The sequence below is a fragment of the Myripristis murdjan genome, chromosome 24 (genome assembly GCF_902150065.1).
Source record: "Myripristis murdjan chromosome 24, fMyrMur1.1, whole genome shotgun sequence".
Classification (NCBI taxonomy): Eukaryota; Metazoa; Chordata; class Actinopteri; order Holocentriformes; family Holocentridae; genus Myripristis; species Myripristis murdjan.
The window spans coordinates 6,268,608-6,291,781 of record NC_044003.1 but is presented as its reverse complement, the minus strand read 5'-3'; the positions used below and the strand labels follow the sequence as shown (position 1 = coordinate 6,291,781).

At 41.1% G+C, this 23,174-nt stretch overlaps 1 protein-coding gene and 1 non-coding gene across 2 annotated transcripts in view; both read left to right on the top strand.

The window, feature by feature from the left end:
* The window catches only part of adgrg6 (adhesion G protein-coupled receptor G6), an 84,439-nt gene that overhangs the window by 41,910 nt on the left and 19,355 nt on the right, over positions 1–23,174 (top strand). Inside the window, exons 9-26 of the mRNA XM_030047822.1 lie at positions 1,260–1,348; positions 2,171–2,223; positions 2,693–2,731; positions 4,513–4,661; positions 5,358–5,469; positions 10,427–10,515; positions 10,682–10,746; positions 10,842–10,978; positions 11,398–11,563; positions 12,936–13,082; positions 13,239–13,355; positions 14,106–14,151; positions 15,398–15,504; positions 16,431–16,558; positions 18,763–19,031; positions 20,001–20,103; positions 20,955–21,105; positions 21,310–21,442. Coding sequence (XP_029903682.1) covers positions 1,260–1,348; positions 2,171–2,223; positions 2,693–2,731; positions 4,513–4,661; positions 5,358–5,469; positions 10,427–10,515; positions 10,682–10,746; positions 10,842–10,978; positions 11,398–11,563; positions 12,936–13,082; positions 13,239–13,355; positions 14,106–14,151; positions 15,398–15,504; positions 16,431–16,558; positions 18,763–19,031; positions 20,001–20,103; positions 20,955–21,105; positions 21,310–21,442 — 2,100 coding nt within the window. The remainder of the gene's footprint in view (positions 1–1,259; positions 1,349–2,170; positions 2,224–2,692; positions 2,732–4,512; positions 4,662–5,357; positions 5,470–10,426; positions 10,516–10,681; positions 10,747–10,841; positions 10,979–11,397; positions 11,564–12,935; positions 13,083–13,238; positions 13,356–14,105; positions 14,152–15,397; positions 15,505–16,430; positions 16,559–18,762; positions 19,032–20,000; positions 20,104–20,954; positions 21,106–21,309; positions 21,443–23,174) is intronic.
* On the top strand, positions 7,423–7,495 carry trnar-ccg (transfer RNA arginine (anticodon CCG)). Its single transcript has one exon. It is a non-coding gene; the product is annotated as a tRNA-Arg (tRNA).

Genomic DNA, 23,174 nt, shown 5'->3' with positions numbered 1-23,174 from the left:
GTCGACTGTTGAATTTTACAGACATCGTCTTTGGCTCTTCCTAAATTTAATAAAAAGTACCACTCGAGGTCTGCAGCTGGAGGGGTTTCCCACCAGAGCTGATGGAGAAGAGTTTTTTTTTTTTTTTTTTTTTTTTTAATCTCCTCTCTCTGACAGTATGGTAGCTCTTACTAACATTTATAGAGACTGCAGTGACACCTAGTGGCCGCTGTGAGGCACAGCAGGAGAACTGATGACCTGAAACGTCCCAAACTCAGAAACATCACCTTGTGCTTTTGGGTTTTCACACCTAAAAATGATGATTTTCAACACATTTGTCTGCCTGCTTTGGGGAAAGATAGGGTTAGGGTTAGGGTTAGGGTTAGATAAAAAAAAAAAAAAAAAAAAAAAGAAAAAAGAAAAGAGCACCATCCGTTTGGTAAAACAATTGTTCATGCAGATTTAGAGATAAATGCACCAATTTTGAAAACTTTGCTCGGAAATCATTTTGAACATGGTGACGTCTATATGTTAATGATTGAATAATTTGAGTTTCTCCATGTTTATTTCCTAAACTAAACTCAGCTCTTTGGAATTAACGCTCTCATGTGTTGCCGCCTTCATTTCAGTTGAAACATCCACAAATTACTGACTGCTTTCACAAATTATGAAAATAAAGAACATCATGGGTTATCATCAGAGTTCATCTAGCCCTCTAGAGTCTTATGAAGTTGTTTTTTTTTTTAATATAAAATATATATATTTTTTGAGGATAAATTTGTTTTTTTTACCTGTGAATCGCTGGTCAATAAATTCCAGGCACCGTTTTTCCAAAATGGGTATTAATTGTGTTGGAGTGTTATTTTGAAAAGTAACACAAATGTTTGAGGTGCGGCAGGAGGCAAACAGATGTGTTGAAAGTCACAGATTATTTTTTTTAAAGTGAAGATTATAAGGAAACACGCATCTCTGAAACGTGTGTTCCTGTCACTCGTTCTGATTCATGACTGATTGGAAATGAGAAGGAGAAGCGAAACGCCTGCTCTCTCGCTCGCTCTGCTGTTATTATCTGTCAAGCAGCGCATTCCACCTCATCATTTTACAGTTCAAAATTGGATTTTTACATAACTCGATTATTGCCAACGCCTCGATTCATCTCCTGCTGTGTGGCACAGAAAAAAAAAAGACATTAAATCTGTGAAACAGCTTGTGCCAGATTGAGACCAAAGTATTTTTCTGTCTTTCTCCTCTCTTTCTTCTCCTTTTGCCCTCGTTTGCAGAAGGTTTGTTCTACCGAATCTCTTTTGTCGTGGACAACGTGGGCTCCGAGGTGACCGAGGCCGATGTCGAGCGCGCCGTGGATCTCTGGGTAAGAAACGTTCAAGCACAGCGGCCTTTTTCTGGTGATTTAACTCAAGTGTAAAAGCTGCACCAGATATTTTTGCCCGCTGATCGCCCCAGATTTTTCTCAGTGTCTGATGGAGGTGGACAAGAGGTTGAGCGTTTTTGAATCACTGCAAAAAGTATCCATCTTAGCAAGCTGAGTTTCATATTCAGTCTTTGTCTTTAGTGAAAAAAAAAATCTACAAAACAAATTTAAATAAGTTAAAACAAGGCAGAATAAGGCCGATCAGCCACCAGGATCAAGAAAATGTCCTGGAAATACTTAAGTTAAGTGGGATTATCTCATCCCACTGGAAGATTTTTTTTTTTTTTACCTTTTTTAAGAAAATGAAGATTTTGACTAAAGATGAGAATGACTTTTTAAGATGGATGTTTTTTTGCAGAGCATGATAACTTTCAATAGTATCCTTCAAGGTATTTCATAGAGCAGTTTCCAGTGTTTTCTGACATGTTTTCTGCAAAATAGCGAGCACACATAAGAATAAAAGAAAAAAAAAAACAACAGAAAAAAACAAAGATGACAGCCAACAATTTCACACCAAAGTTTTAGTTTTAGCAGCAAGAATTAAATCCTGACCAGCTTTGCATCAGCGGCACAGCTGGACGACGTATTCGCCCGGCACAAATCAGATTTGAATAACGTTGGCTGATTCCTCCGTTCACATTTCAATAATAACACGACAAAAACCAATCAGACAAACACACAGTGAATCAGGCAAACTCACCTATTGTTCAGATGGCTGATTGACTTGTTGACTGACCGATGTGATTTGTCTGCTTCTAACAGCTGAAACAAAGATTTCAGAACTGGACTCACACGGTCTTCGTAGATTACATCAGGTAAGCAGCAACTTCAGGAGAAAACTGTATTTCCTGAGTAAATATAACCACATTTAACGGGGCACTCGGTGTAGTGTTTGTAATTATCACTGCCTGTTTTGAAACTGCAGAGGGGTTTACTGCATCAGGACGACTCAGAATACCATCAGAGTAAATAACTTGGTTTTTAAACGCTTTCCTCTGATATGTACAATATAAAACGGTCAGAGTTGTAGCCCTGTTTAAGGCAGAGTAACCCTGCTTAGAGGCAAGACTTTGAAAACCTGAAGCACTGAAGCAATAAAAGCATCATCCCTGCATTAACCCCCGAGCTGTGCCCGTGAGTCCACCAGCTGAGCAGAGTTTTTCCAGCAAACCTTTACCTGAATAAACTGAATAAAAGTCGTATAAAAAAAAAAAAAAAAAAAAAAAAATCCACATTTTCTCCCACTGAGTCCTCACTTCTTCTTTCCACCTTTCCTCTCTCCAGTGTGCAACCTGCCGTGCTGGACAGAACCGTCACTGCGAGGTAAAAAAAAAAAAAAAAAAAGACTGCTTCATTCAATTTAACACACTTAACAAAATAATACACTCAGCACTGCACCACACATAGGCTGCACACACAGTCCCACAGCAAAAAACACACAACCCCACAGGTTGTTTGTACAGCAGGTTATTATGACCTGTAGTTATTATTATTTTTATTTTTTTTACGGTTTGGCGACCTCTAGTGGTCTTGGAAATAACGACGTTGTGATGTAGGGTTCAGGAAGCGACAAAGTGAGTCATTTCTACCTGTGTTAGACCGTGGCGATGTGATTTACATGCATGCAACTTCATCTTTACATAAAAAAAGTGGATTATCCATATCATGGTGCGCTGTTCACTATTGCTTTTGATACGAATTTTTAGGATGATCCTCTTTAAACCAGAGGAGAAAAATACATATGTTGATATTTATCGCTGAGGAGTTGTTTCATAAACCTCCTGCTGGTATCTCGAGCCTTTTATCCTCTCATACAAGCAGCTACAATACTAGATCTACTAATCAGATTCTTTTAAGTCTCCCCAGGGTGCACTCAGCCTGGTAAAGCTCCTTTCTCCTTTTTTGCACCCCGGGCGTGGAACGAGCTGCAAAATATCATCACCTCAGACGCCCTCCCTTCTTTGAATATATTTAAAGGTCTTTTACAAACTGCTGTTGTTTTTGCAGAATTTCTTTGACTTTGGACTGTGTGTGGATATACACTACTCACAGAAAGTTAGGGATATTTGGCTTTTGGGTGAAATTTATGGAAAATGTAAAAAGTTCACACTACAGTGATATTATATCATGAAAGTAGGGCATTTAAGTAGAAGCATACACTGGTGATTTCCTCATCTCAAACAATTTCTTGAAACAAAAGCCAATAACAGTGGTGGATATACCACAACAAAAAATGTCAGTGTCAATAACTTGTCATGTGCCCTTGAGCATCAATTACAGCTTGACAACGACGTCTCATGCTGTTCACAAGTCGACTTATTGTCTGCTGAGGCATGGCATCCCACTCTTCTTGAAGGGCGGCCCTCAGGACATTGAGGTTCTGGGGTACAGAGCTCCGAGCCTCTACACGGCGACTCAGCTGATCCCATAGGTTTTCTATGGGATTCAGGTCTGAGAAAGTGCAGGCCACTCCATCTGAGGTACCCCAGTCTCCAGCAGCCGTTCCCTAATGATACGACCTCGATGAGCTGGAGCATCAAACACCTGATGTGAATTTTGCCGTTAAACTCCTTGTTAGAGAACAGCAACTTGTGCAAAAAGTACTGAAACATTGAACAGTTGGACATGTGCATTCAAAAGTTTACAGAAGGTCACATTAAGTTCACCTGTAAAGGTTAGAATGCATTTTAGGTTCATCCTGAAATTTCACCCGAAAGCCGAATATCCCTAACTTTTTGTGAGTGTAACTCCTTTGCTATTTCCCTTGAGATCTTGTATCTCAGTGGGACCTTCCTGGCTAAATAAAGGATAAACATGGGCGAGTGGATGGGTCGGTAGGTTGCCTTTCACTCAGCCGACCTGCGTTCAAACCCCAAGCGAGAGCCGTGTTTGTTTGCGGGTAGCCGTAGCTAACAATTCCCGACTTGTTCCTAACCTTAACCATTACGACAAACCTTTACCTGATGTTAACCGCGTATTTTGGCTCACTCGCTCGCTCAGGAGAGAGTCCCGTCACATTAGAGGCTTTGAACGGAGGGCTCGTTGGGCTCCTGCTGTATATTGTGCAGGCTACCATCGTGTGCTGTGTCCTCCTGTCCGTCCAGTTACACCTGCCAGGCCCTGCTGGTTTATCCCTACACCACCAACGAGAGTCTGGACGAGGCGGCCGTGTCCGCCAGGCTCTCCAGCCCCGACGCTCCGGTGGGCGGCGCCCTGAAGATCCAGAACAGCTCCATCAGCATGAAGTCTGTTGGTGAGGAGCGCAGTTTGAACACTACTTTTATTCTCCCATGTAAATCAATCAATCAGTTGATCAAATGGTCGGACAGTCAATCCATCGATGCTATTTTTACGGATTGGTCGGTCAACTGATTGGTCGATCAATGACTTGGTGTAAACTTTGAGGTTCTACATGAACTTGGATCTTCATCTTTTAATTAATCAGTTCACAGTCTATATATTTTAAAATTATTTTTTACAATTATTCGCATTTTTCTTTCTTGTAATTCCCTCTGATGAGTTAATTGTGTCATTTAAAAGTCTATTTTTTGAACTGCATTGATCAATTGCATTGATTTCGTGTAATCAGTCACATGAATCAGTTTTTGCTGATGAGAAAAAGAATTTTTGCTTTGTGTTGCTTGAGCTCTTCTGTCATATTAGTCTACTAGAGGGCATTTATATTTTGTTTTGGTGATTTTGATGTTTTGTGCAGTTCAGCTCCTTGAGTTTTGATGTGTTATATGTTTTTCATTGTGGTCTGAATGCAGTCTCTCGCACACACACACACTTCTGCATCTCACATGTTTTATTCCCTTTGTTATCCCGCTCCCTTTGTTAGTTATGGATTTGGTTGTTTTTGTACCACTCTCCTCTCCTTTTTTTTGTTTTCTTCTCCTTTTCTTTCTTCAATAGTATTTTTTCTCATTTTTTTTCTCTCTTCTTACAGAAAACTGTCCAGAGGAGACTCCACTCCACTACCACTGGCCTGAGACCAGACCCAACATCACGCAGTACCTGCCCTGCTTCCCCAACAAGGAGCAGAGAACCTCCCGGACCTGGTAACACACACACACACACACAAACACACACACACACACACACACACACACACACACATACACACACATATACACATACTTGTGGCTTGTACCATAGCAGCCCCTCCTTTTTGGTTTGATAGTAATTCATAAATTTCCCAAATCATGACTGTTAACTTTGGGTGCCAGACTCTCATTAGTTTCCCCATTGCTGCCTGTTTTATTTATTATTTTAATAAATCAGAGGGTTTATTGAGTCATTATGCATCCATGTAGAACCACTGCCAAAACCAAGAACCCTTGAAGGAACCCACTTATTTTTCTGTGTGATTACAAATAAACACAAGAAAAATGTTCTGTAGAGCTTCTCACTTGGATGGTCTTCAACTAGGACTTTCTGATTTTTTCCACTTGTTTGCAAGACAAACTCAAAAGCTTCCCCAAAAATCTGGAGTCTTGCTCTGCTGCTAATCAAACCAAACGTTTCAATAAGCTGGAAATTACAAGACTGACGCAGTGCACTTTGGGGTTTGCTGCAGGATGTTTTGTTTCAAGCACGGTAGCGACAAGAAACGGATTGCTCTGCGCAAGTTCCTAACTCATGCTCTTCATTTCATACAAAGCTTTTAGCAGTTTACAGTCTCTGCCATGTATTCGAACCTTGATGGCAGAGGGTTGCATGCAGGACACCGGCCTGCTTTTCTGGAGTGGTTAGAGAGTCAGTGGCTTGTTGTTAGGAGGAGCAGGGAATTGAACCAGGAACCTTCTGGTTACAAGACCAACCCTTTAGCTCCTGAGCCACCCCGCCCCATGTGAGCATCCCACACTAGAGCCACAAATTTGTAACAGATTGAAACGCAAACAGAAGACCCTAAAATGATCTGCATTTAGAGACTGATAGAGTAACTAAACCCCAACCCCAAATCTGTGTGAAGCCTGACCTCCAATGGTGGAAAGTCAGGTGTCTGTTCGTTGGTGGCAGGTGATGTCACCACCTGTTGTACTGTAATCTATGGTCGGTGACATCATCTGCCACCAAATATGTCGGGTTGGGGTTTTGTTCCTCTTTAAAACCTTGTGCAGGTACTTTCAGTGGTGCACATGCTGCAACCATGCACTGCTGCCACCTACTGTTCAGAATAGAAATATCAGAGGGTTCATTTGCAATGTGAAATGAAGCTTGATCGATACAGTGCACTCTGGTACATTTTTGTTTTTCAAGACCATATATACAAAAACAGCCACGAAGCCACAAAATGGGCTTATGTTTTTTTTTTTTTTTTTTTAACAGCATCATGTCTAAATGCCTCTATATAGACCCTCAGTGTTGCTGTAAAGGACCCTTTAAGAATGCATGAAGTGTCCGAGTTCCTCATAAAAACATGTCATGTCCTCTTTCCATCAGGCGTAAGGCAGATTTCATTCGATTCATCCAGGACAGGACTGAAATGTAATTCACTACGTTCCCGCACTATGTTGTCAGGGGAAATATGACACAGCGATGTAATGCTGCATAAAGTATTGATAACCAAACAATAGATTGGTTTTCTCTCACCTTGCGGTAACAGATGGCCGGTGTCACTTCTCACAGAATACACTGATGTGAGCAGAAAAAAAAAAAAACCCTGCTGTCAGTGATGAAGTGGGCTGGAGGGTTTCGCTTTACATCACCCAGAGGTTTATGAAATGGAGCATGGTGCATGAATACAGATGATATCCCCGTAGCCCGCTCTTGATAAGTTGAATTAGTTTGTCTGAACTTATTTTTTGCTCTGCTTGGAGATGAAAAGTTGGAGCAAAAGGATCCCAGCGGTTGTTGCAAAGCTCAGAGCGCATTTCATTGTTAAAAATGCATTTTGGCAGATGGCCCTCATTGGGGAATTAAAGATGGGATTGCTGCCTGCTGTCTTGATTGTTAAACAGACATGGCAAACGTGAAACGTGCCTCTGCAGCTCCTGAGTTTCTCTGCAGCGGGCCCAGTGGCCTAAAGGATAAGGCATCAGCCTCCGGAGCTGGGGATTGTGGGTTCGAGTCCCACCTGGGTCGCTTCAGGTGTTGGATGTTTTGCCTTAACACTCCTGGCTGACCAGCAGGGGGGTGTGTTGCACCAGATTTCAATCATGTATCATTATCACCTCAGAGGTAGCAGGTTATCGTCCCAGCCAAATGCAATCAGCTTCTTTCACTGTTTTCATCTTTCTTGTTGAAGCTTAGCCAATCAGTGGCCTCATTTACATGCGCATCCAAAATAAGGTGCACCTTTACACCGCAGTGATTATATTAAACCTGCACTTTTTTTTTTTTTTTTTTTAATATAATGTAAAAGACATGACCAACAGTGGTAGTGATCAAACATGGGTCTGCAAGTGTGAATTAATAGTTGTTGTAGTTTATATTGTGGGGTGCGTGTCACAATGTCTAATCTAATGTATTTTTCTATGATGTTTTGTTTTATGCAATTTTCTATGATGTTTTCTTATGCTGTGTTTTCTGTGATGTTTTTATGCTGTGTTTTTTTCTGTCGTTGCTGTATTCTGCATTTATTTTTACAGCGACCTTGAGTGCCATGAAAGGCGCCATAACAAATAAAATGTATTATTATTATTATTATTACTTAGCAATTTCTGACCACTGCAGGGTGTCGAGAGCTCAAACAAAGAGAGGCAGACCTGCTTCCTGATTCATGATAGATCTCTTTACGAAACTGAAAGTTAAGGCAAAATTTTTTGTTTGGGATAGAAATGAGGGATACGTTTCACTTTCACAAGGCTCTTGTTGGATTAATGGGATTATTTTGTGTCTGACCTCCAATGTGGGGAAGCGAACATGGTAAGCTGCTTCGTGTGAACTTTTTCTGTGATCAGTGAACATGACTCATCTGAAGTTTCAACCCTGGTATTACAGATTTTTGTGATGTACTAACAAAATGAAATGTATAGATTCATGTACAGGGACATGAATTGACGTTTTTTTGTTTTTTTCGTGACAGTGCGAGTTTTAACGTAATAGTCATAGTTCAACATATTGCAATTGGAAGTAGTTTTGAGGTGGTATAAAGATTGAGAAAGTCTGTGTTAAGAGACGTTACGTAAGGTAACATTAACCATGACCTTTTCCTAACCTTAACCAAACTGTTTTGAAAAGCATCGAAGGCTGCACTCCACGGAGCTAGGGAGGCAAAATAAAAGTGGGACTGTCAGATTCACACAAATCTAACCCTCCATAATTAAATGTAATTGATGCTTTTGCAATAAAACCCCTGGTTCTCAGTGTCTTTTCCCTCATGTAAACAGGATTATAATGGGGACTTGTCCGGCCGTATCATCATGGGAACAGCTCAGTTGAATTACTGTCTCGCATTATTGTGGGAATGTTATTATGTGAGCATTGCAGCAGAGTGGCTCCGTGGTCAGAGCCGTTGCCTCACAGCACAAAGGTCACGGCAGGTTTGGTGAACTGGACGTTGTGAGTTTCTCGTAGATGTGTGTGGGCGTGAGTTTTCTGCGTGACACGCCGTATATGCTGGGCTGGGAGAGGCTACAGCTCCCTCATGTCTCAGATTATGAGAAGTGACTACAGAGGGACTGCTTTCCCATCATAACACTTCCCCTTCAGCTGGCCTGAGTGGCAAAAACATCTTGGCTGATTTTAGTTGGGAAAACAAACAACTATCTCCATAAATTAGAGGCGATCAGAATCGACGAGGATTCTTAGGACTTCCCACAGAATCAGTGCTCCACGGACATCAACAGGCGGCCACAAATTGGCTTTCCAATATGAACCTGATTGCTGAATGCCTCTCTTTTCTTTAGCTCTTGGCTGTAAAGGCTCTGAGTTCTTGTTCAGAATCAGAATCAGAATCAGAATACTTTATTGATCCCCAGGGGGAAATTACTTTTTGTTACAATAACAACTCCCACTCCAAGTGTAAAGTAAAAAGAGCAAATAGTCAAGAAAAATAAAGAAAGGAATATAAATATTAATATAAATATAAATATATATAGAATAAAAAGAAAGAAAAAATATATGTACAAGTGCAAACATGGACAGGAGTTATTGCACTATAGGTTATTGCACATAAGTATGGTATTGAATATGGATTATTGCACAGAGGGAATTTGCACAAGAGTCAGTTTATGGAATCTGTTGTTGAATCTGTTTGCACAGTCAGCTGCTCCTGGAGGTACCGAGGTCAAAGCGAGTGCTCACATGGGATGGAGCTTTTTCTGACGCTGCCCCCAAACTCTGGAATGACTTACCTGTGCACATTAGACAGGCCTCTTCACTGTCCGTTTTAAAAAAAACAGTCTTAAAACCCATTTTTACTCACTGGCTTTCAACCCAGCATGAGACGTCACTCTGTTCTATTTGTTTTATTGTTTTTACTGTTTTATTGCTCTTGCTATTTTGTTGTTTTATGGTTATTTATGCACAGCACTTTGTTGTTTTTAAAGTGCTCTATAAATAAAGTTGAGTTGACTTGAGTTGAGTCAGTTGCATCACAGCTCTTTCCTATTTTAGATGTTTTTTTGCGCTGAATGCCAATTCTGCCACTCAGCGGGTGTAACCCGAGTGTCTTCTACCTGCTGTGACGTTACGTGCATACCCTCTATAGAAACTGGACGGATGAATGGATGGAAATCGGAAAGCTCTTGAGTCAGTTATATTGAGTCAGACGAGCTTTGTAGGATTCGTGCCTGCAGCCTAAAAAGTTTTACAAAATGTGGAGAGGCCTGTGGTCTTTCCAGGTACTATAAAACACACCACAACACATTAAATCCAAGAAAAGGAGTGGTGTGTGTGTGAGTGACTATGTGTGTGTGACAAGTTGGAACTCACACGTTGCATGAGAGAGGAAATTGTTTGGTTGTCTTGTTTTGGGGAAATATCTAAAAGCTTCTTGTTCCTTTCTCCTCTTTGTGTTTTCTCTGTCTGTCTGTCTGTCTGTCTGTCTGTCTGTCTGTCTGTCTCTCTCAGTGTGATCAGTCCCCAGAACTTCTCATCCTATTGGTCGGCTCCAGACCTCAGCAACTGTACCGACATCGATACCATCGAAGTGTCGGCAGGTACACAGATTAAAATACAAATACATAGGAAGATACTAAAAGACACTAACAACAGATGAGATAAAGAAAATATAGTTTGGTGTTATCTTGTAAAATTAAATGTGCAAGCTCTTCCTTTTTGCTCTGTTTTTCATTATTTTGTGTGTGTGTGTGTGTTTGTGTACAGAAAATGCCGCTGAGGTGGCGGTGCAGCTCTACAACATCACCAGCAACGAGCTGTCCAATGACGAGGTGGGAGACCAAACTTAAAGAGAAAGAGCCCTGAAACTCTAAAAAACAAACAAACAAACAAACAAACAAAAACAAACGTTTTTGTTTCTTCCCAGGTGTCCAAAGTGGTGACGAAGGTGAAGGAGCTGGTGAACGTGGCGAAGATCAACACCACGTTGGCCTCCACCGTGGTCACCATCATCTCCAACGTCATGACCAGCTCTGAGACTGCGCTGGCAGCCGCCTCCGAGAAGTGGGTCAAAGTTCATCTGTATCACCTCGTCCTTTTATGCTGCATTTAGCAAACAATTAGCCAGATAATCAATTTGTTGCTTAACAAAAGAAAAGTTAATCAATTATGATTTTGATAATCATTTTAGCCATTTATCAAGTAATAATGACAACCGTTTGCTGGAATTGGGAAAATGCTTGGGTTGTCTTCCCTTTCTGCGCCATATCATTACAAAATTAAGATTTAAATGAAGTTTTTGGCCGCCTGGCAGACTAAAGAACGATTTGAAGGATTTGTTCAGCATTTCATCTTCTTCTCTCTTCTCTTCTCATCATTACTTGTATTTCACATTCTTCAAAAATGGCCTCCTCTGGCTCTGTCTCATCTCTTTTGTTTTTTTTTGTTTTTTTTTTACTTTCTCTCTTCTCTCTCTCTGTCAGAGCTCTGAAGACGGTAGACGAGCTGGTCCAGAAGATTGAGTTTGAGGGCCCGTCGGTCAGCATCACCTCCAGGCACCTGGCCTTGGGGATTTCCGCCCTCAACACCAGCATGTTCAACGGCACTTCGTTCAGCGCCTTCATCCCCCCTAACACCACCGACCTAGAGGTGCGCTGCAGAACAGGGAGGGGTTCCTCGGTTGACACCTTGAGGTTCCTCACAGAGCGCGTTTGCATGCACACCATATTCCTGTATTATTCGGAATATCCGCAATATTCCGGTTGTGCACGTGTCATGTAAACACACCGAACCAGGTTAAGGTCATATTCCGGTTGGAGAGAATTCCGAATCAGACCCCTGGCATATGCCTGTTCCAACCGGAATATTGTGCCATGTAAACACCTTAATCGGAAAATGCCCCGTACCAGAATATTCAGTCACGACTGCGCATGCTCAATTCGGAATTAATCCTGGGGCGTCTTTGTTGCTATGGTTACTGCAAACGGGGAGAACGACATGGCGAACAGCAGCAAGAGCCAGGAGACTGCAGTCCACCTTCAGCTGATCAAAGACTGAAAATATCATGGAGGATATCGATGGGAGAAAACACAGAAATAGTGACAGTTTCTTCTTCCGTATTTCAGGCAGACCAGATGCCTATATGCGCATTGCTGCCCCCCACAGGTTGAGTGTTGCATTACGTAAGAGAGTGGAATACGCCGAAACAAGGAATTTCCTCCTGAGACCCAGCCTATTCAATTATGTCCTCTGTAGTGGACATCAGTTGATCGTCTATATCCCTTTACTTATTTGAGCTGCCCTATCAAGTCCTGGTGTACAGAGGACATCCAGGCCTTTCCAATGATACCTCATGTGATAAGGTGGGATGAGGGGAACACCCACTTTCAACTGAGCCAAAATGGCAGCTGCAGAAAAACGCACGTCGTGAAAAGAGAAACAGGAAGTCAAATATTGTATAGCTATTGGTTTTTACTTATGAAAATTATTTATTTTCTTGTTAATGGTATTGATTGTCTGTAATTGATTATCTGTGGTTATTTGATTGCTTTTTTATTTCAATTTAAAAGTATCTGTTTTTTACAGTAAAATCCACTACAGTGGACGTACTGTAAAATCTAAAATAAAAATATTTTTGTGAAATTCTAAATTGTGAGTTGTTGTTTTAACTCTAAATAGACAAGAAAAAATGTTAAATTGGAAGACACTTTTTGTCCTTGGGTCTCAGGAGGATATACCAGGTAACATGTAAACGGAATATTCCAGTTGCCGCATTGGAAAATTACCTTAACCAGAATATTGACCCGAACCGGAATATGGTGTGCATGTAAACGTAGTCACAGAGGGACTCTTCAAGAAACCTTTTCAGTGATCGCTTCGGTTGAAATCTGGACATCTAAAGCTCATAATTACCTCTCTTACCCCTCCTACCGTCCCCTTCCCTCCTCTGTCCGCCCTTTCCTTACCTTCTCCTCTTCTCTTCGCCTCATCTATCATCACATCGTTCCTCTCCTTTCCTCAGATTGATTTTAAATCAGAGCGGGACAACCATCTGGCCCAGGTCACCCTTCCAGCCACCCTGCTGTCCAACCTCACCCTGACCGAGGCCGACAGATCCACCGTCTCCCGGATCAACTTCATGTTCTTCAGCAAGACCAACCTCTTCCAGGTTAGCCGCTGTCTTACAAAGTTAGTAAGGTCCAGTGAAGCTGCTCCGGCATGCGGCGGGTTGCACAGACAGGATGTACGCAGATATACGGACGTTATCTCGATCATGATAAATCCTGAAATCGTTTTTGTTGTTAATGTTCTTGTTGTTTTTCAGAACGAGCAGGGCGGTCTGTCTTTAAACAGCTACGTGGTGGCCAGCAGCGTTGGGAACTACTCCATCAGTAACCTGCTGGACCCTGTGAAGATCGAGATAGCTCACCTGTCCTACCAGGTATGAATGTCATAGTTTGCATTCTACGGTTGGGCCATCTGTCAGAAATCAGCCCAACAACCGGCAAGTGCAAATATATTCAGAAATGTGTGCGCGCAGGGGTTACATGCGTCTATTGAAAATACTCAAAACAGTACATTAGCCTATTTCTACTTGGTTATTTCTCCTTTCACCATTTTAATTTTACTTAGTGCGCCACCTTATTTTGGTGTTTCCTCACAAACTCACAATTTTAGTCGACTCACCTTGCTTTTCTCTTCTGCAAAATTAGTTGTGTGGGTCCATGGAAGTTGTTTGCAAGAAAAAGTCTATTTCGGCAAGACGGGACAAAATTAAAGGACAAAAAACATCAAAAAAACATAAACAAAAAACAAAAAAAAACAGTCCTGTTGCATGCACACACATATATATATTTATGGCAGCCTATTTTTTTTTCTGGAGCCTATATTTGATTTTTCATGCACGTCCATGTAAGTGCATGCATATTTGTGTGTGTGTGTGTATGTGAGTCTGCCTGTGTGTGTATTGTTGTGTAGTTGAATGCCCTAACAAGCAGTTAACATTTAAAAGCCAGGGATGAGCTCATCCGGCCTGTTCTTGCAGTGTGCTGTGACGCCTATCAAAGTGAAGGAAATGTCTTTAATCCAATAAATCACCTTGTAAATAAAGCCGGTGGTTCAGAGCGAGTTGCAGCAGGACTTCTTGTTGTGGACTGAGCCTCTGAGCAGCTTTCCTCTTGCTTTCTTTCAGCCTTCCCCAAATCCAGTTTGTATGTTCTGGGACTTCAACATGAAAAGTAAGTTTCTGTTCATCTGCCTCTCCTTCTGTTGCTTCTCATTATAAAAACCACGGCTTTACTTTGGGCCCCAAGAGACATGACCGTGTCACTTTTTGAAGCACTTTGCAGCCTGACTTCCAGCGATAGTTCAAATTTGTTTATTCCGTATGAGCCTGGACGTCGTGGCCTAAGAGCCTCTGTTATGTCCCTCCTAACTGTCCTCTTCCCAAACGGGCCAGCACTTTTTGTGATCCATGCCCCAAAGCTGCAGAATCCCCTACCTTTGGAAAATTATTTGGTGTCTTCGTAATCACTTACTTACGTAAATCACGTATTAAAACACCATTTTTATTTTAAGGTCTTCTCATAGTTTTCAGTTTCATTTACACCTTTCTTTTCCTTATTTTTTCTTTTCCTTTATTTTTTTTTTCTTGTTATAGATTTTTCAAATGTGTTTGTTAGTTTTTGAGAGGGGAGCAACACCACCAATAAATAAATAAATAAAATAAAATACAAATGAACTCAGCCAATCGATGGTAACAATAATCACAGTCATAATTAAATTAAATACAGAGCATTTTTTTTTAATACAAAAGTGTGTAAAAGTACTTTACATTGTGCATAATTAGTCCTTATCCTGAGAAAAAATCAGGACAGGGTTCCAGGTCTTATCAAACACATTTCCTCTGATGTCATTGTACAATATTTTCCACAGCTGCAAGATTAACTTTTTGCAATCACCATTCCAAACAAAATAGCCATTTTTTTCATACTTAATGGCCAAAGATAAGGAGCTTGTTGCTCCAAGAAGTGGATCAGGTTCCCAGCACTTCCCAAAAGCCTCGGAGAGACGATCAAAGATGCCTGTCCAGCATCTGTGAAGTTTGTTGTTGTTGAATTTTATGCAATATTGTATTGTTGTAAAGCATTTTTTAAATGTGTGGTAGCTGCATTTTAGAAGTAAATCTGCAGCGGTTCCTTGAAGACATTTTAATTTCTTTGTTATTGCTTTTACTTTTTAATAAAATAACTTTTTGGCTTATGTTTTGGGGTAAAACTGAAAAATAAAGTTGCCATGATGTGCACATACTCCTCTAACCCTGCACAGATCAGCTTCTTGACAAAGTGAAACAGAAAATGCCCCAAAGAGCTAAACCAATTAAATAAAAAGAATAAAAAAATATATGTTTTTTTCCCCAGTGAATTAATAGAGTGGGATGAAAATGAAGGTGATTTTAATGTAATGCTTGTGTTTGGCCACTAGATGGTACTGGAGGCTGGAACAGAGAGGGCTGCAGAGTCGCTCCAGAATCCAACAGCAACAAAACCATCTGCCTCTGTGACCACCTCACACACTTTGGCATCCTCATGGTAAGACCCAAGTGTGTGTGTGCTTGAGTATTATTAGTCTTACACACTTTGACATGTGTAGGAATTCGTCTCTTTATAACCAAAGACAAGGAAATATTATATCACTTAGCAGCAACTTATTAGAGTAATTACGCCACTGAGGTAATTCCTTTCAGGAGTTGGTATAATAACCAAACAAAACTACATCTCTTGTTGCTAAGAGAAGAAAGTAGTTTAAATTGTACTATAAGCACATTTACATACCTTAATAAACTGAAAGGTAGGCAAATCTGTAACTGAATGAGTGTGTCTCTGTGTGTTTCTGCACGAGTTCGAGGGGGTTAATGATCTTTACTTCCTGGTCGGAGGAGCCTGTTTGTGTGAATCTTTGATTGCTGCTTGCCAGCTCTTTCATTAGCTCAGGAATGTGAATTAGTTTACTGATTGTGCCACACATCGCTGACGCTGGACACTATAAAAGCGTTATCTGTGTCCGTTCGGTCAGGAGGTCCTTTGATCTGGAAAAGGGGAACTGGTGAGCCTGAATGCAGGGCTGCAGAGTGGTTTGGGAGATGTTTATTCGGTGGATGTTTCAGGCCATGACTAACAGATGCCAATCCGGCCTGGAGTTGGGAACAAAGGTGTGAGGGATCTTTTATTGGTCCCAGGCTGATAAAGAGGAATTGGCTCGATGGGGGAAGGTGTGTGCTTCACCATGAGACATAAAGCCGTGTCTTCTGAGCAGAGGTCGTTCTCAGTCTCAAGTCAAACTGGCACTAAAAAAAAAAAAAAAGGTTAAACATCCACTTTCCTTGTGACTGATCTGTCTCTGCGTCTTTGAAAATGTGCTTCACCGTTCCTATCAGCTGGGATTGTGTCTTATTAGGCTTATTAGCGCCATAAAAATAAAACTCACTTGACGTACATCTCTCTGTTTTTCCCTTCAGGACATCTCCGGAGCTGCGGCTCAGGTGGACGGGAGGAACACCAAGATTCTGACCTTCATCACCTACATCGGCTGCGGCATCTCCGCCATATTCTCCGCCGCCACGCTGCTCACTTACATTGCCTTTGAGTGAGTCTGCTGTTCAGCCACTGCGGTTGTGTAGGCTTAGTTTCAGTACGGGATGGGGGGGGCTGTACTTTTTCATGTCAAGGATCTTGAAATGAATTGGAATTAAAAGGCCCCTGTTTGGTATGATTTGGTCTCAAAGACTCCCGAGGTTCCTGGGAAAATGACAAAAATAATATCTGCAAGTAATCCACCTTGGAGGAATTTAATCTCTGTGGGTGGTGAGTTAAACCTGAGGTCAGAGTCATTCCTACTGTATATTCTTACCTCTCTTTGGGCACAACCTCTAGTAAATGGGATGAAAATGAAGGTGAAAAATGAAAATGAAATAAACTAAATTAACTGCTCCTGACAGGTAGGAGTCCTAGCAGCCTTGGGCATCCAGATTTGACAGTGCGGGATGTGGACCGTGTGGGCTGTATCAGGTTTAGTCAAGAAGGCATTTTTCAAATACGTTGCCCAAACAAATACATTAAAAGCCCCCACCCAGCCTTCACACCAACACTTAACCGCTCTAAACCTGATAAGTGATGAAACCTGATGCAGTTCCTGAGCATCATGGGTGTTTTCAGGGTCCAGCCTCTGACGCCCAGTGATCCTACCCAGGCGTCTCTATTTTACGATTTGGGAATGAGACCTTGGAGCACCGTCAGGAACCCCAGGAGGTCCTCACCCCCACTGTCAAACCCACCGGCCAGCTTAAACATCTCAGATTAGTTGGGCCAGGAAAGCAAATGAGGAACACACTCTCTCCTGCCTCGGTATCTCCTGTGGAGGGCCCTTAAGCAAGGCGCTTAAGATACCAGCTACACTAGTGGTTAGTTAGCTGCTCAGCGGACAAAGCAGAAGACCGAGGCTGTGCTGAATATGAAGTAAAATCATGCTGAAAATGACATGAAATGAAAATGTAAGTTCAGGCTGCGTTCACTGCATTTCAACCTTACAATAAATATGATCCACAACTGCGGAGAAAAAAAACCTCTCACCTCAACCTCCAAGGGGGATTTCCAAGTCGGATAAATAGGACTTATTTGCGGGCTCGGACTCTCTCCCACTTGGCATCATGAAATGCAGAAGCAGTGAACGTTGCAGCAAATCTGTCAATGTCAGCAGTCCCGCATGTATTTTTACAGTAATGCCGTGAAGTCTACTTACAAAAAATGAGAATTGACTGCTACTCTTGGTTTATGATTGAATTTAAACGGCTGGCTTTCTGGATTCTTACCCATATCATGTGGTATTTGCTGCTACATATGAGTGCAATACATCCAGCGTGTTTGGTCTGTTCATTTCTCCCCTGATTCAAGAACGAGAGATTCAGAGTGTGCTGCTGCTAAATGAATGAAGTCGAACCAGACCAACAAACAAAACAACACGATTTTAAGCGGTGATGTTGGAAAGAATTTTTCAGCTTTGAATCGGCGCTCAAAATCATGTCGTTTGGCGAAATATGGGTAAGAATCCAAACCCCTGGGATGAGGAGAATTAATTACCTCCTATTTGTGCAATAACCCCCCCCCCCGCCCGCCCAGCAGCTATGTATGGACAATACATTTCTGTGCAATCTTCCACTGTTAACACTGTTTAGTCAGTTGTTTTTTTCTGTTGTTTACATTCTGTTCTGTTGTTTACATTCTGTTTTATCTAGTTATTCTCAATTGCACTCATTATTATTTACACAGGGTATTCAGTTGTTTACACTGTTTAGTCTGCTGTTCACATTCTGTTTTATCTAGTTATTCTCAATTGCACTCATTATTATTTACATGGATTATTCAGTTGTTTACACTATTAGTCTGTTGCTTACATTCTGTTTTTATCTAGTTATTCTCAATTGCACTCATTATTATTTATACTGGTTATTCAGTGTTTACACTGTTTAGTCTGTTGTTGTACATTCTGTTTTATCTAGCTATTCTCAATTGCACTCATTACTATTTAGCTCCTGTTTTTTAGCACTATTATCACTTAAAATTCATGGATAAACATTTAGTTCATTGTTGTTCCAAACAAGTTCAGCAAGTAAACGCCTCCAAGTTGCAGCAATAACATGTCATTGTTTTGTTGCACTTCATTTATATGGCATGAACCCAGCATCAACAAACCCTTGAAGAATAAATACAGTTTAAATGGGAAAAAAATGACCACTCAAACTGTCTCTCTTTCCCTTTCTTCATCCTTCCTTTCTCCCTCTCTCCCCCCACCAGGAAGCTCCGGCGTGACTACCCGTCGAAGATCCTGATGAACCTCAGCACGTCCCTGTTGTTCCTCAACATGGTGTTCCTGTTGGACGGCTGGTTGGCCAGCCTCGGCACTGATTGGCTGTGTGTGTCGGTGGCCATCTTCCTGCACTACTTCCTGCTGACCTCCTTCACCTGGATGGGGCTGGAGTCCATCCACATGTACATCGCCCTCGTCAAGGTCTTCAACACCTACATCCGCCGATACATCCTCAAGTTCTGCATCGTCGGATGGGGTGTGTGCTGCATCTGCTGTTTATAATTTGGCAAAATGCAAAACTAGCTTTTCTCTGAAGATGTAATATTTATACTGTGATATTTTCCTGAAAATACCTCAGGTTAGAAAGGAAATAAAAAGCAACCAGATGTGGTATGGTGAAATATGATGCAGAATCATGTATGATTTTGATATGATATGATGATGGTAAGACACAAAAATGCCTTTTCTATGCCTATATGGTGTTATATAATGATAAACGATATGATACAATATAGATACAATATCCTACAATCCTATATGATGCATTCCAATGCAAAAATGTTCTTTTTTTCGCTTTTAAAGGTCTTCATGACCGGAAAATAATGTAACACAGCATCAGTAAAGTCTTTGCTAAATGCATTTTCTTCAGACAAAATAGTTTGAATGTTTTTTTTTAACATGCCTTTCATTTTTGATTCATGGCTGCCTCTGTGCAGTGTGCTGTAAAACGTTTTCCCACCAGTGACCACGCCTGATACCTGAAATTTATTTGGCCAGATAGGGCAAATCTACAGCATCTCAGCTGGCGGTCACAGAGCGCTCTTCTCTGTTACAGTCCCGCTTTGTGATTTGGACTGATAAGACGGGTGTGTGTTTTTACAGAAAAAAAATCTCGCCCGGTGCAGATTCGAGATTTGGCCAAGTTTGAATAAAATAAAAGATTGTCTTTGTTATGAAGTTGTACTTGTAGGTCAAAGTTTTTACACAGCACAGGAATACTTTATTTAGACAGTTTCCTGTAGCACGCTTCCAATGCAGTCTCTTGCCATTCGGAAATTGTGATTTCAATCTGTATTTGTGTAATTTAACTGGGCCGTCTGGGCCCATTAACTGGCTTGGCAGAAACACTGAGGCACCCGTTAAGCAAAATGTAAACTGAATTTTATTAGTTTGAAATGTAGACATGGGAACCCTAATGTGGACCTGCTGATGTGTTTTGTTTCAGGTCTCCCTGCTTTGCTGGTGGGAATTGTGGTCGCCGTGGATAAAAACTCCTACGGCAAGCAGCAGTATGGGGCAGCGCAGCCGGGACAGGAATCCTCCGAGTTGTAAGTTGCTCTACAATCATAGAAACAAGTCAAATTCGCAGTATTTGTACACATCTAACAACATGCAATATGTGTGGTATAACAAGTGGTATAGGTATAACGGGTATAATAAAAACACACAATTTTAAATAACAGATTTGTGTATGTGTATTTACCTGCGTATAGACCTGGCTATGAAAAAGCATCATAAGTCAAAAAGTATAAATGAAAATCTTCCTCATGTTTATGCTAACATAGTTTCTGAATTACTCTCCTCTTACTGATTAATATCAGAGTTATCTTGGTATATTTGAGTTTGCTTTCACCCTTGCAATAGTTAATCCAGTTGAATCGAGCCTTGGTGTGTTAACCCCCTTTGTGCTCTTTGTGTTTGGTCGGTGGGAACGCCCTAATCGAATTCCGGCGCAAACCAAATATTCAAACTTGACGCCGCTCGAAAGAAGTGGCATAAGACCTCATTTGAAGTGAGATGGTCTGTTTTTATCTGAGCGTTTTTATTTGAGCGTTATGAAAGCCACACCGAACCAAATTAAGTAGGAACAAATGACTTGTTAGCTCAGATCATGCAAACAGGCTGCGTGTGAAAGCAACCTGAGCTGTGTTCAGTGTTGTGGCGGTAGCTGCTGCTGTCTGCCCAGATTTCTCACAAGTTCAGTCCAATGCAAATAAAATAAATACAACAAAAAATATACTTTAAACAGAGGAAATGTATATTCTCATTTTATTGCATGACACCGATGCACCTTGCATTTAAGCTCTGTTGTTACGCCTTTGTAATTATGCCACCTCTGTATTTCAGTATCTGTACTGATCAGTCTCGGTGTGTGTTTGTGTGTGTGTTCTGTTCGCAGCTGTTGGATCCGGAGTCCAGTCGTCTTCTACACCACGTGCGTCGGCTACTTCTGCCTGGTGTTTCTCATGAACATAGCCATGTTCATCGTGGTGATGCTGCAGATCTGTGGCCGCAACGGCAAGCGCAGCAACCGCACGCTACGAGAGGAGGTTTGCACTCATACAAGCTCACATAATCATGTTTTCACAAATTCAAGGAACTAACCTGCTGCAGTTTTTGCACATGAATATTCCCTCAGAGGGCTCTCACATTTGCACCAAACGCCTGGTGTTGGTCAGGGCTTCTTGCACGTGAACACCACAAAATAAAACGCTGAAGTAAATGCAAACGTGGACTCCTCTGTTGTGACTCAGGTTTTGCGAAATCTCCGGAGTGTCATCAGCCTCACCTTCCTGCTGGGAATGACGTGGGGCTTCGCTCTGTTCGCCTGGGGGCCGGTCAACCTCGCCTTCATGTACCTCTTCACCATCTTCAACTCACTCCAAGGTAACGAGTCTGCGAGTTAGTTAATGAATAAATGAGATTTCCTCGCCTTGACAAAGTGAACCTCTCATTAGTTCATCAAACAAATACTGATCTTTATTATCCACCTAGTAGAAATTTACCTTTGGCTTCACAATTTTAAAGACATGGAAGTACATTGGAAGACGTAAAAGACATATAACAACAGATACAGGACACACACATGGACACGTTATACATCAGTGCCACATCATAACAACAACAAACAATGCTTAAACATGAGATTAGGAAGGTGTGCAACCGATGCCATCTTTCCTAGTTTCCATTTAAAATCTTTATAGCACTTGGGCCAAATTATTTCTGATGTGTTCCCATAAACCTAAAGACTTCAAATGAGATGGCTCATCAATAATTTTCTTGCTTTTAACTCTTAAAGGTGTTTCATTGAGCTGTTGTTGAGCTTCCCTGCTATTTTTGGAAGCCATACTGTTTATTTTCTGCAGCTTAGTCATGTTAAAGGCCATGTAGTCGTTTAATTAGTCTGATCCACGTGAGCACTTATTTGTGCTAAATATATAAACCAACCTGGATGAACATGCAGCATGAAATGAGGCATTTGTTGGCCTGCTTCATGGAAGTGACTCTACCGTGTAATATTTATGATTTTCCTTAGCTACAAGCTGATTTAATGCACAGCTACCGGATGGCCGAGGATCCTTCCCAGATCCGAGTACATCTGGAATGAGCACGCGAGGTCAGCGGGTAAAATATGGTGTGTAGAGCCATGCACATGGGAGCAGTATTTATTATTTGTATGTAACATGAACTCCCGCGGTGATCCCGGTTTGTACACGAGTGCATGTTCCACCGTTTGTCATGCAGACACCGAGATTAGTGGCCGCCGAAAATCTGACAGCTTCCATGGATGATGTCTGACCCGTTATTAAGACCGAGACAAAAAAAGAGCAAGGACATGATCATTGATTTTTAGAAGGAGACCATCCCACCCACCATCTCAGACCCTCATCTTTGCTGAACATCGTAAATATCTTGGAACAGTCGCTGTCAAAAACCTGAACTTTGATGCAAATTGGGATATACAAAAATATACAAAACGAAAATATACAAAAAGAGAACCAGGAGGACCATAGAAGGAAATTTGATTTTAAACATCCATATGCACAAACTACTTTAAAACAAATGTGTATATCTGTATGTGGTGTCAAATTGTGGAACTCCTTAAAAATTGATTTAAAACTAGTACTAACATCCATCAGTTCAAGAAAATGTATAAAGAAAAAATAATTAGACAATACGAAGTTGACAGTTAAAAGATCCGTTGTTGTTTTTGTTTTGTTTTTTGATGATGGAGAGTTGTTGCGTAATTTTTTTTCTTACTCTTTTGTATTTTCTATAAGTAATGACAGACAGACCATCCATTTATTTTATTGCTTTATTTTTTGAGAAAGGGGCTGGTAATATGAGACTTCTTCTTCCTGCCCCCTTTTCGATCATGGAACAAAACAAATGTAACAAACTTGTGATTGATTATGAACTATTGTTTCCATGATATGGAATAAAATGAAAATGATAAAGAAAAGGAAAATATAATCTCTAAGAAAAGACAGCAACATTTGTAGTTCCTCAGGAGGTTAAATGCTTTTAATATAGATAGGAAAATTATTTCAAGTCCTTTGTTGAATCAGGAGTATTAACAGTAATGTTAATGAAGGGAACGTCCCTCGTCAAATTCCTC